This window comes from Triturus cristatus, chromosome 1_2 (genome assembly GCF_964204655.1).
Source record: "Triturus cristatus chromosome 1_2, aTriCri1.1, whole genome shotgun sequence".
NCBI lineage: Eukaryota > Metazoa > Chordata > Amphibia > Caudata > Salamandridae > Triturus > Triturus cristatus.
In genome coordinates, this window is record NC_140580.1 from 1172128689 (window position 1) to 1172142611 (window position 13923).

Here is a 13923-nt window from a genome sequence, read left to right on the forward strand (position 1 = left end):
CTCCATGTCAACAGATTGAAACCATATGTTGACAGGGCTGACATGGGCTTGCTCATGGCAACTGATGAGGAACAGGTGGAGGAGAGTGACCCTCTCCTGACCTGCTCTCACAGAACCATGATGATGGGTCAGTAGATGGTGTTGCTTTGGCAAGCAGCCTCACTGACCATCAGCAAACTGAATGCAGACAAGTTCTGCAACAGTTTAGACATATGTTTAGCCTGACCCCTAGTCAGACTTTCTGGTGCACCCATGAGGTGGACACTGGAGACAGTTTGCCTGTCAAGAGTAAAATCTACAGGCAACCTGACCATGTCAGGGACTGTATCAGGACTGAAGTCCAGAAAATGTTGGAGCTAGGTGTGATTGAGCCTTCAGATAGCCCTTGGGCTTGTCCAGTAGTCCTAGTCCCAAACCTCATACCCAGGGTGGTAAGAAATAAATGAGGTTTTGTGTAGACTACAGAGGCCTCAATGCAGTCACCAGGACTGATGCCTATCCCATTCCCAGGGCAGACAAACTCATTGACACTTTGGCCTCAGCCAAGTATCTGAGTACATTTGACCTAACAGCTGGCTACTGGCAGATCAGGTTAGCTGAGGATGCCAAAGCCAAAACAGCATTTTCAACCCCTGGTGGGCACTATCACTTTGTGGTGATGCCCTTTGGTTTGAAGAATGCACCTGCCACTTTTCAGAGGTTGGTGAATAAAGTTCTGACAGTGATGGAAACTTATTGCTCTGCTTATCTAGATGATATTGCTGTCTTTAGTTCCTCCTGGCAGGATCACCTGGTCCACCTCAGAAATGTTTTGGAGGCCCTGCAGAAAGCAGGCCTCACTATCAAGGCCACTAAGTGCCAGATAGGGCAGAGTCAGGTTGTGTACCTGGGCCACCTTGTAGGTGGAGGCCCCATCTTACAGAGTCCAGACTACACCAAAAAGTTAATTGTCCAAACAGATGCTTCTGAGCTGGGTGTGGGAGCTGTACTGTCTCAACTGAATGATGAAGGTCAAGACCAGCCAGTAGCTTTTAAAGCAGAAGGCTGACCCCTAGAGAGAAATGTTGGTCAGCTATAGAGAGGGAGGCCTTTGCTGTGGTGTGGGCCCTGAAGAAGCAGAGGCCATACTTGTTTGGCACTCACTTCATAGTTCATACTGACCACAAGCCCCTCCTATGGCTCAAACAGATGAAAGGTGAAAACCCAAAACTTTTAAGGTGGTCCATTTCCCTACAGGGGATAAACTATACAGTGGAACATAGACCTGGGACCCAACATGCCAATGCAGATGGACTCTCAAGGTATTTCCACTTAGAACACGAAGACTCAACTGGTCAAGGTTAGTTTAGTGTCCCTGCGTTTGGGGGGGGGGGCTGTGTAAGAGAGTAGGATCTGCACTTATGTTACTGTCCTCAAGCCCATGCGGGAAGTGTAACTTTCCCACTGCATAACTGGCTGAAATGTCGTATGTACTACTCTCCGGTGAGTTGCTGGTGCTCTTGTGGGAATTGTATTGGGATGTTGGTAAGAAAACAATAAAAAAATGTTTAAACAAAAAAAATATATATGTTACTGTCCTCAAAATTGCAGAGAAGAAAGGCCAGGCCACTCGGGAGCTGCAGAACTACCACCTGTGTTTCTGGGCCTTGGGGAGTCCGTAGGACGACAGCAGCAGCTTCATTGCAGTTCCTGCAGATGCAGGGGAGTGACTCCTTCTTTCCTAGGTGTAGGAGAGTAGGATCTGCACTTATGTTGCCCTCACTTTTTTTCTGATGTTTACACTGGTTTCTGGCTATAGTGAGGCTGGGGCCCTGCTAATCAGGGCCCCAGCCTCTCTGTTCTCTCTAAACAACTTGGAGTGCATATTAGATGCACTAGTGATTGGATACTGTGGTACCTTATGAGCCCCTAGTATATGGAACCGTAGGTGCCTAGGGCATAGGTACTTCACAGGCCTACCAGGGGCTGAAGCATGTATTATGCCACCCCTGGGAAGCAGACTAAATCTGACACCACAGGACTGCTACTGCAGCCTGGGTGAGGTAGTGTTAGCACTCCTCACAGAGATATAGGTTCCCTATATCTCACCTTAAAATCCTTGAATTGGCTTCCATTTGAAGCTAGAATCCACCTAAAAGTGGCGTGCATGACTCATAAAGCCTTACACCACAACTCTCCCAGCTACCTCGCGCAGAAACTGACAATCTCTGGTGGTCTACGGACTTCCAGGAGTGCCGAAAACCTTTTACTGAAACCTCAAAGGTTCAACAAAAAGAAAAAATATAATCGATCCTTCTCTGGGATGGCGCCCAAAATTTGGAACACTCTTCCCCCCGAAACCAGACGGAATGCCTCCTCCGCCGCTTTCAAAAAAGAAGTCAAAGCGCTTCTCATGGCAAAATTTACTTGAGCTCTTTCCCTTCAGAACTGAGTTCGCTAGTTCCTGTCTTATGTGACAGCACCATGTTGTAATCCCTCTATACCACTATATTTGCCCTCATCATGGTTTTTATATGTTTGTTCACTTGCTTATCTCTGTTTTTTGTTCCTCTTATAGGCTGCTGTTATGTAAAGCGCTCTGATATCCGCAAGGATCTTGTTCGCGCTCTATAAAACTTTCTAAATAAATAAATAAATAAATATAAACCTATCAGTCACCCCTAAGGCAGGCCCTATCAATCCTGAGGGCAGGGTGCTTGGTTTCCATGTGAGGGGGTGCCTCTGCCTGAGCAGGGCCCCTCTGCAGCTCTCAGAGTCCATTCTCTGTAACGGTTTGTGGATGCAGGTAAACCATATACTCTTAAGTGCATTATAACCTATCGGTAAATGCTAACATTAGGATGGCTGCATCAAAACATGTCGTGTTTGGTGTCAAACTCTTTGGAATCATACCCCCACACCAGTAACTGGTGTGGGAGTATAATCCCACCCTTCTAGAGGAATAGACATGTACCCACTGTGGAAACATGGTAGAATCCTTAAGAGCCCTGGTATCCCAAAATGGATGCCACCAGTCACAGACACTGGGCTGCCCTCCTGCTGCTGACCGAAACTCGCAGTGGAGGAGGCCCAACAATAGGCATCCTGTCACAGGGAGGTGTACCACCTTCCAGACAGGATTTAGTGTAATGGGGCTGGGTGGGTGCACTCCTAGAGTGCTTTGAAGTCCTGCACTGGGGGAGCAGTAGGCTCCTCTGTGTATATGCCAGCTCAAACCGGTTCAGGGGCTACCAGCCCCTGCTCTGGCACGAAACTGGACAAAGGGAAGTGGGTGTAGCCACCCACTCCCCTGACCCTCCCATAGGAGTGGTCATAGAGCTAGTCCCTCCCTTCCTTGTAGTATAAGTTAGGGAACCCTTGCCATTGAAAACTAGATATCCCTGGACGACGCTCTGAAGAAGAATCCTAGACCTTCGACATTCCACTACCTTTGGAAGACTGAAGAATCTCCCTTGGAGTCAAGGAGTGACTACCCTGCTTGGCAGGCACCAAAATTTTGCATCAACAGTCGCAAACTTTCCCGCTCCCGCCGGAGTCCGAAGTCCCTGCAGCCATGGAAGTGGATTTCCTGTCTTCTCTACGGCCATTGTGAGTCCCCAGCGAAGCTGAGGCAAGTGGACCCCACGAGTGACGAGGAACAGCAATTCCCAGGTACCATGCCCTATTGTCGAGTGCAACCCCTTCACGACGTTCTATGAACTTGTGCATTGGACCACATGTGGTCCCAGCCTCCAGCAGGATTTCCTCCAAAGATCAGAGGCCTACCTCGTTCCGAGTGACCGTGGGCTCCTGGTGAGTGAATTCTCCCGAGGCATCTTCGCGATCCCTTGCTGGCTGGCTTGTGGGTCCCCAGAAGACTTTTCTATAGAACCAAAAGGCTCCCCTGGTTGTTCCAGGCCTGCCCTGACTTACCCTTGCTGTGTGAGTCCCTCAGACCTTGCTGGTCTTCACCGCTGACTTTCTTCACTTTCCACGAGACTTGATGTTGCCAAGGCTTGTTGGCTCCAATCCGGTTGCCGACGCCTTAGTAAGCTGCAGACTTCGTGGGACACGCCGAATCCAGCTCCTGGTCATCGTCAACGTCTCCTGGACCTCGTGGCTGAAGAGTCAAGACACCTGTGATCACCTGAAATCACCCGGCTACTGTGGGCATCTAGCTTCCTGGCCCCGGGTCACTGGCAAGTGACTTTGAACACTGTCTCCTCTGCTTTCAGGTCTTCTTTCTTCTGAATCCAGCCTTGGATTCCACCAGACACTTGTACTGTCTTCACAAGCAGCAAGTGTTCTTTGGCTCCCATTGAAAACGCCGCCGCGACCCGACACCAAAAGACACCAATGCACCCGGCTTCCCTGGGTGACGTAACTAGAGTACTACGGTGCTCCTGTGTGTGTTGGCTCTAGAACTACTTACCCTGTAAGTGACTTGCTTGTAGACTCTCCTGAAGTATCCTAAAACTTTAAAATTCCAACCGCTACATGCTCCATTGAAGTCTATTGGTATTCGCGGCTGTGTTCTCACACTGCATGTGTCTCTCGTGGGTCCTTTACTTACCTGCCTTGGGTGGATTAGTGAGGCCCCAGCGCTTCTGAAGGCCCTAGGCCTTGTCTCACTTTTCCCACCTTCTTTCCACCTCCGCATCCCTCGAAAGAGGAAGAGAGGCTCCACCGTCTGGACCCAAAACGTGCGCTCTCATTCTCCCTGAACCGCACACAACAGTTCCGGGTGGATGGACAGCTCTTTGTTGGCTACTTGGGCGTCAAGAAGGGTTGTGCTGTGCACAAGCGGACCATCTCTCGATGGGTCGTTCTGTGCATAAAGGCTTGTTATTCTTTGGCTAAAAAGGAGCCTCTGGTGGGGCTGCCCGCCCATTCTACCAGGGCGACGGCATCCACTACTGCTTTGGGATGGGGAGTTCACCTGCATGACATCTGTCAGGCAGCAACGTGGCCCTCGCTGCACACGTTTGCCAAGCATTACTGGCTGGACAGCCAAGTCCGGAGAGACAGCTTCTTTGGCCGTTCTGTTCTCCAGGACTTTCTGGTGTGATCTTGGTTCGCAGACCCACCACCGGGGTTGGTATTGCTGGCGTATCTATTCTAAGGTAAGGAATCTATCACTACGTGTTTCTTTCAGAAGCACAAGTTACTTACCTTTGGTAACGATCTCCTACAAGTGCTCCTACCCTCCCTCCAAGTATGCACGCTCAGGGCCCCTGCGCTCCCTCCAGGTGCCAGTGGTCAGTGCACCTATCCTCCCTCCAGGTGCGCGCGCTCAGTGCCCCTGCGTTCCCTCCGAGTGCCAATTCTCAGTGCCCCTATACTCCCTCCAGGTGCCAGTGCTCAGTGCCCCTGTGCCCACTGTCCCTCCAGATACGTGCACTTAGTGTCCCTGCGCTCCCTCCAGATAAGCACACTTAGTGCTCATGTGCTTCCTCCAGGTGCCAGTGCATTGTGCCCCATCTCTCCAGCATTCCCCATGCCCCTGCCTTCCCCCCAGATGCCAGTGCTCAGTGCCCCTGCACTCCCTCCAGGTGCTAGTGCTCACTGCCCCTGCCCTCGCTCCAGGTGCCAGCGCTCTGTGCCTGTCCCTTCCGCCAGATGCCAGTACTCTGTGCCCCTGCGCTCCCTCCAGATGCCTGCCCTCCTTCCTCCAGATCCTGCTAAACAGGGCCCCAGTCTATCTGCTTTCTCTGTAAAATGGTTTCCATGTACATTAGGTACATATCTAATTGGATTCTGGAGTGCCTTATAAGCCCCTACTATATGGTATACTATGTACCTAGGGCATAGGTACCTCAGAGGCCTACCAGGGGCTGAAGCATGTATTATGCCACCCCTGGGAAGCACTCCAAAATGAAACCACAGGTCTGCTACTGCAGCCTGGGTAAGATGGTGCCTGCACCCCTCACTGTGGTATAGGCTGCCTATAGCACTACCATTGCACACACATATAAAACCTATAAGTCACTCCTATTGCAGGCCTTAACAATCCTGAAGGCAGAGTGCTTGGATTTTATGTGAGAGGGTGCCCCTGCATGAGCAGAGCCCCTCTGCAGCGTTCGGAGTACCTCCTCTAATGCCGTTTGTGGTGCAGCCTGACCATATACTCTTAGGTGCATTATAACCTCGCGGTAAATGCTAACTTTGGGATGGCTGCATGGAAACATGTCATGTTTGATGTCAAACGCTTTGGAATACTACCCCCCTGCCAGTTCTGGCTGCGGGGGTAGCATTCCACCCTTCTAGAGGGGGAGACATGTTCACACTGGTCTAACCCGGTAGGACTTTCCTGAGCCCTGGCATCACAAAATGGATGCCTCTGCCACAGACACAGGTCTGGCCGCCTGCTGCTGACCGAAACTCCGGCAGGGGAGGCCTGGACAATAAGTTTCCTGTCCCAGGGAGGTGTAACCACCTCCCCAAACAGGCTGATGTGTATTGGGGCTGACTCTCTGGTGCTTTGAAGTCCTGCACTGGGGGCGCATTTGGTGTCCCTGTGCATAGTCCAGTTCAAACCGGTTGCAGGGGCTACCTGCCCCTGCTCTGGCGCGAAACTGGACAAAGGAAATGGGTGTAACCACCCCTCTTTCCAAACCCTCCCATAGGTGGGCCCCTAGAGTATGTCCCACCCCCAAACTTAGTATAAGTATGGGAACCCAGTCTTCGTGAATTTAGATTATCCTGGACGAAACTCTGCAACATATATCCTGGACCTTCGACTTTCTATCTCGACTAGAAGATGGAAGAAATCTCCCTTGGGGTCAAGGAGTGACTCCCCTGCTTGGCAGGCACCAAGGAAGCAACTGACCGGTCTGCATCGCTGAAGCTCCCACCGGACTCCAAAGTCTTTGCATCACCAGAGGTGGATTTCCAGACTTCCCCGAGGCTACCCCGAGTCCACAGCAAAGCTGAGGCCCGTGGCTATCGTGGGTGACGTAGAACCGTGGACACCGTGAACCGTGGAACCGTGGACACCGTGAACCTTTGCAGCAACACTATCTTCTGGGACTTCCTCGAAGTTGTGCTTTGGGCTCCGAGTACCCCCAGCCTTGAGCACCTCCTGCACCGAAGACTGCTGGCCTCCACTCCACGAGTGACCCGTGGGCCAGTTTCAAGTGCGACCGCTCGAGGCTCCTTCGCTATCGTTAGCCAGTTGGCTAATAGGTCCCCATAAAGGTAACTCCTCTTCTAATTGGGCTTTCCTGGTTGCTCCATGCGTGCCCTGACTTACCCTCACTGGGTGAGTCCCTCAGACCTTGCTGGTCTGCACCGCAGTCCTTTCTCTGATTTGCAGTGACTTGCCGTTGCCAAGGCTTGTTGGGTCCAATCTGGTCGCCGATACCACAGCCCTCGACAGACTTCGTGGAACAGCTCGAATCCAGCTCCTGGTCATCATTGGCGCCTCCTGGGCCTCGTGGCTGAAGAGTTAAGACACCCATCAACTCACCTGAAGCACCCGACATCTGTGGGCATTGGTCCATCGTGCCCCTGGTCACTGGCAAGTGACCCAGACTCTGTCCCCTCTGCTTTCAGGTTCCTTACATCCTAGATCCAGGCTTGGATCTCTTCGGACACTTCTCCTCTTCACGGCAGCAGCAGTTCTTCGCCAGCTTCCATTGTAATCGACGACGCGACCCGACACCAAAAGACATCCATGCACCCGGCTTCCCTGGGTGAGGTAACTCGAGTACTCCGGTGATCCCGTGGGTGCTAGCCCTAGAACTTCTTAAGTCCAAAAGGGTTTGATCCTGACTCGATTCTAAGTGTCCCTAATCTTTAAGTTTCCAACCGCGACATTGCCCATAGAAGCTAACGGGAACCCGCTGTTGTGTTCACACACTGCACACAGTCCCCGTGGGTCTCCTGTGTCACTACCTTGGGTGGTTCCTTGTGGTCCAAGCACTTCTACAGGCTCTAGACCTTGTGTCTAGTTCAGTTGTGGTTCTTATACCACTTTTTTGGTATATGGTTTGGTACGCCCCTAGGGCCCAAACGTGTATTTGTGCTATTACTGTTGATTGCTAACTTGTAAATTGAGTACTTCGAACTCCAGTCTCATAAAGAGACTAGAGGGGTGTGTTTTATCCTAAATACATATATTTTGAATATATACCTGGTGTGGTTGTCCTTTCATTTGATCATTCAAGAGATTAAAGACTGGTAAAACAAGCTGCTTTACATTCCTTCAAGACTTAGCCTGAAGGCTGATCTCCATAGCTACTACTAGGATAGGTTGTCTTAAACCTAATCATCAATGAGGGTTGTTTGGACTGGTACAAGGTGCCCACTATAACTAGTGGACAGCATATATCAGGACAACTTCTCACACACTCCTTCCAGGTACGCATGCTCAGTGCCGCTGTACTCCCTCCAGGTACACGTGCTCTGTGCCCCTGTACTCCCTCCAGGTACGCGCACTCAGTGCCCCTGTACTCCCTCCAAGTACACGTGCTCAGTGCCCCTGTACTCCCTCCACATGCCAGTGCTCAGTGCCCCTGTACTCCCTCCACGTGCCAGTGCTCAGTGCCCCTGTACTCCCTCCAGGTACACGTGCTCTGTGCCCCTGTACTCCCTCCAGGTACACGTGCTCTGTGCCTCTGTACTCCCTCCAGGTACAGGTGCTCAGTGCTGCTGTACTCCCTCCAGGTACACGTGCTCTGTGCCCCTGTACTCCCTCCAGGTATGCGCACTCAATGCACCTCCAGGTATGCCCGCTCTGCCTCTGCGCTCCCTCCAGGTGCCAGCGCTTAATGCCTCTGCGCTCCTTCCAGATACGCGCTCTCAGACCCTCTGCTCTCCCTCCAAGTATGCGCGCTTGGTGCCCCTGCTTTCCCTCCAGGTGCCAGTGCTCCTGCCCTCCCTCCAGATGCGCGCGCCCAATGCCCCTGCCCTCCCTCTCTCCAGTTGCCAGTGCCCCTACGCTCCCCCCCAGGTGCCAGCGCTCAGTGCCCCTGCCCTCCCTCCAGGTACGCGCGCTCAGTGCCCCTGCACTCCCTCCAGTTGCCAGTGCCCCTACGCTCCCCCCAGGTGCCAGCGCTCAGTGCCCCTGCACTCCCTCCAGGTACGCGCGCTCAGTGCCCCTGCACTCACTCCAAGTATGCGCACTCAGTGCCCCTGCGCTCCCTCCAGGTGAGCGCGCGCCCAATTCCCCTGCCCTCCCTCCACGTGCCAGTGCTCAGTGCCCCTGTACTCCCTCCAGTAACGCGCACTCAGTGCCCCTGTACTCCCTCCAAGTACACGTGCTCAGTGCCCCTCTACTCCCTCCAGGTACACGTGCTCTGTGTCGCTGTACTCCCTCCAGGTACACGTGCTCTGTGCCCCTGTACTCCCTCCAGGTATGCGCACTCAATGCACCTCCAGGTATGCCCGCTCTGCCTCTGCGCTCCCGCCAGGTGCCAGCGCTTAATGACTCTGCGCTCCTTCCAGATACGCGCTCTCAGACCCTCTGCTCTCCCTCCAAGTATGCGCGCTTGGTGCCCTAGCGTTCCGTCCGGGTGCCGGTGCTCAATGCCCATGCCCTCCCTCCAGGTACGCGCGCTCAGTGCCCCTGCCCTCCCTCCCTCCAGTTGCCAGTGCCCCTACGCTCCCCCGAGGTGCCAGCGCTCAGTGCCCCTGCACTCCCTCCAGGTACGCGCGCACAGTGCCTAGGTGCTCCCTCCAAGTATGCGCACTCAGTGCCCCTGCGTTCCCTCCAGGTGCCAGTGCTCCTGCCCTCCCTCCAGGTGCGCGCGCCCAATGCCCCTTCCCTCCCTCCACGTGCCAGCGCTCAGTGCCCCTGTACTCCCTCCAGTAACGCGCACTCGGTGCCCCTGCCCTCCCCCCAGGTGCCAGCGCTTAATGTCTCTGCGCTCCTTCCAGATACGCGCTCTCAGAGCCACTGCTCTCCCTCCAAGTATGCGCGCTTGGTGCCCTAGCGTTCCCTCCGGGTGCCGGTGCTCAATGCCCCTGCCTTCCCTCAGGGTACGTGCGCTCAGTGCCCCTGCCCTCCCTCCCTCCAGTTGCCAGTGCCCCTACGCTCCCCCCAGGGGCCAGTGCTCAGTGCCCCTGCAGTCCCGGTGCCAGTGCTCTGTGCCCCCGCTCTCCTCCCCCAGCGGTCCCCGTGCGCCCGTGCCCGCCGTCCCTGCGCTCCCCTCCCGGGGCTCAGCTGTCACGATGCTTCTGTGCGGTGCCGGTTCTTTCGGTATTTGAATAGCACAAAGGAACCGCCTTTTTCCGATTGGTCTCTGGACTCCCCGGGGGCGGCAGTGCGCTGTCTGTCTGGACTGTGCGGGCCGCGGATTGGCAGAGGGTGCGGGGCGTGGTGCTTCTCGGCTTACTTAAGACCACGCCAGGCAGCCAAGGCCGAAAAGTGTGCGCGAGACTCGCAAACATCGTGCCCCTAAAGACAGAGCCCAGCCTGGCAGCGCCATGCTTCCCCCGGCCATGGAGGGCTCGGTGGTGGACGCGCAGACCCTCATCAGCCTGTCCCTGCGCAAGATCCACAGCTCCCGCAGCCAGCGCGGCGGCATCAAGCTGCACAAGAACCTGCTGGTGTCCTACGTGCTGCGCAACGCCCGCCAGCTCTACCTGAGCCAGCGCTACGCGCAGCTGCGGCGCCCCGAGGAGCTACCCTACGCGCCCCGGCAGTCCTGCTCGCAGCCCCACCAGGAGCTGCCGCACCTGGGCGCACTGTGCCTCCGCTCGGCTCAGCCCCAGGACGAGGAAGAGGAGGAAGAAGAAGAGATGGAGCTGTCGAGTGCCTGCGCCTCCGGAGCGCACGGCCAGGAGGCGGAGGAGGACGTGTACTATTCCCCGCACTCCCTGGGACTCTACCCCAACAGATCCCTGGGACAGGAGCCGCTCCATCCACCCTACCCATCTCGGCTGTGCGCCCTCAGAACCCACATCCAAGAGAGCGCGGAGGACGCGCAACTCTCCAGGCGGAGAGCGCAGGAGCCCGGTGAGGACGTGTACCACCCCCGTGGAGACCGGTCCCAGCCCCGGGAGGCTGCGGACGGCGTTCACCAGTGCCCGCATCTCCCGGACCTTTGTGCCTATAGCGCCCTGAAGTTCGCAGAGGACCCCTATCAGCCCTATCGCCCCTGCGGTCACAGATTCCCCCTCCAGCAGCCGGCAGAGAACACTCCAAGCCTGCCTGAACTCTGCGCCCGGATGTCCCAGCTGCAGGAACAAGGAGACGAGGTGCACCTCCCGGAGCTGTGCGTCCGCAGAGCGCACTCCAAGGAGCCCGCGGAGGAGATGCCGCATCTTCCCGGCTTGTACGCCAGCAGATCTCACCTCCACGTGCCGGCAGAAGCCCCGCAGCACCACCCGAGCATGTACGCCCCCCGATCCCTGCACCAAGAGGCGAGGGAGGACATGCATCCACCGCACCTCTCCAGGTGCGGAGCCCAGAACTTCGGAGAGGTCCCCCTTCACCCACAAAGACTGTGCGTCCGCAGGGCTCCCCACCTGCCCCCTCTCCAGCGGCTGTGTGCGCGCAGGCCCCAGAGCCAGGAGCACGAAGGAACCTTTCTGCATCTACCGCGGTGCGTCCGCAGGTCCGAGCCCCCAGAGCCTGGAGAGGAGGCTCGCCACCCGCCGCTGTGCGCTCGCAGATCGCATCCCCATGAGCCGGGAGGGGACCTGCTCCATCTACCGCACTTCGCTGGCGTCTGCTCCCGCATGGCGGAGGAGCCGGGCCCGCCGCAGGTCCATGGTACGTGCGCGCTGAAGCTCCGCGAGCGCATGGACAGCCTCCACCTCCGGCTGTCGGCCCCGGATCTTGGCGCCCGGACACGTCTGCTCTCCACCCCGACAGAGGATCACCAGCCCATGCCGCAAGCAGCGGGGCCGTGCAGTCGGACACTCGACCACGCAGGGTCGCCCGAGGCTCCGCATGGCCCAGTGGAGGAGCTGTCCTATCCGCCAGGGATGTGTGCCCACCGCCACCAGCCCCCAAACAACCCAGGGGAGCACATGCAGCAACGCCTGGTCCATGCCCAGCACCCACAGGAGCTCCAGGCCCGGCTGCGGCCATTCCCCGACCAGCTACCCGCGCTGAGCAGCCGCCAGGACTTTCCAGAGCCGGGCGCGCAGGACGCGCCGCCCCCCGGGCTTCCGGACTGTGACTTCTCGCACTGCTCGCACACCACCGTGCTGGACTTGGACACGCACGTGGTGACCACGGTGGAGGGCGGCCTCTTGCACCAGGACTGCTGTCACTCCGCGGCCAAGCGCAAGGCCCCGCCAGCCCCCACAGACTCCCCCTGCAAGCGCGCCCGCTCCGAGCCCTCCATCTCCAGCCTCATCTCCATCTTCGGCTCGGGCTTCTCGGGGCTGGTGCGGCAGCAGCAGGCCGACGCCGAGCAGCTGCTGTGCGCCAAGCAGGCGCTGGGCAGCCTGGGCGCCTGGACGCGGCCCATCGTGGCCTTCTAGCCCCCTCCGCCCTCTTTTATATCGGACTCGGACCATGGACTTCATTTTTACAAAATGGAACACCGATTTCATGAACTCTGGCTCCTCTGTTGTTCTCTGGTGCGTGTTGGAGCTGGCGCCGCGGGAGTGGCAGCTCTTTCACGGGATGTGTGGGTGGCCCGGGGGCTGACCCTGTACGCCACTGTGTTCTAGGGGAGGAGCAGACGGGTACAGCTTCGGTCCTAGCCCGGGGACTGGCCGCCCTGTGAGGTCCACTGTCCTTGGGTCAGATTTGGAGATGGCGCACTCTGCCGGGCTCGGTGCGGCCATCGCTGGAGTTTACATGTGCTGGGCGTTGTGCGTCTAGCAGCCCCTGGTGCGGGGACAGACCGACAAGCCAGCCTTCTGTAGAACCGGGGTCCTTCACAGCAGCGCAGCCCCGACTTCCCTGCTTGCAGCGGGGACATTCCGCTCGGCCCGCTGCGCCTTGGCACCTCCAGGCGAGGGAGACCGGACCTCCTGCTGGCGGGGGCTCATGTTGAGCGGTAAGCGCTTGGAAGCCGCGCTGCTCGGAGCCAGGTGTGCAGGGTGTCCGCTCAGACTGTCCACAAGTGACACTTTCCATCCCAGCTCACGTCAGGTCATAAAACCAGCATCGTTTGGTCTTGTGAAGCACATCTTTGGCCCGTGTCTCATCTTGATAGTGTAACCCCTTTTGTTGTAAAAAGGAGTTTGGTCACTTCGCCATGCAAGCCTTCTCAGTATAAGCACTATGTGTACAAAGGACGTTGCCAAATTGTGTTTGTAATCCCGTTCTGTGCAGATCGTGTACCACCGGGTAAACTGTTAGGATTATTTGTTTAAATTTTTAATCTGAATAAAAAGTGAAACTATGCACTGCTTTTTTGGGGTCCGAGTCTGAGCACAGTACAGATGCCTCGTTGTAATGGTTTGCTGAATGCACTACACCCGTCTCATGTCAGTTCTTGAATGTCACGTCCGTTGAGCCTTTACACTTCTGTTTTCTAAATACCCCCGTCCGTCTCTTTACCCATAGCTCCCTTTACACCTGTTCCAATTACCCGCCCGTCTCTTTACCCATAGCTCCCTTCACACTTGTGTGTTCCAAATACCCCCGTCCGTCTCTTTACCCATAGCTCCCTTCACACTTGTGTTTTCCAAATACCCCCCTCCGTCTCTTTACCCATAGCTCCCTTTACACGTGTTCCAAATACCCCCGTCCGCCTCTTTACCCATAGCTCCCTTCACACTTGTGTGTTCCAAATACCCCCGTCCGCCTCTTTACCCATAGCTCCCTTCACACTTGTGTGTTCCAAATACCCCCCTCCGTCTCTTTACCCATAGCTCCCTTCACACTTGTGTGTTCCAAATACCCCCCTCCGTCTCTTTACCCATAGCTCCCTTCATACTTGTGTGTTCCAAATACCCCCCTCCGTCTCTTTACCCATAGCTCCCTTCACACTTGTGTGTTCCAAATACCCCCCTCCGTCTCTTTACCCATAGCTC

General features: G+C 56.1%; 1 protein-coding gene across 1 annotated transcript; it reads left to right on the forward strand.

Annotated features, from left to right (window-relative positions):
• Window positions 1-10336: 10336 nt before the first annotated feature.
• IER5L (immediate early response 5 like) lies at window positions 10337-13291 on the forward strand. Its single transcript, XM_085614009.1, has one exon. It carries the CDS (start codon window positions 10408-10410, stop codon window positions 12415-12417), a length of 2010 nt encoding a protein of 669 aa, XP_085470135.1. The 5' UTR covers window positions 10337-10407; the 3' UTR covers window positions 12418-13291.
• The last annotated feature ends 632 nt before the right edge of the window (window positions 13292-13923 follow it).

What these genes read in the sequence shown, in the direction of transcription:
- IER5L (XM_085614009.1), top strand. Translation starts at nt 10,408, where the DNA reads ATGCTTCCCCCGGCCATGGAGGGCTCGGTGGTGGACGCGCAGACCCTC.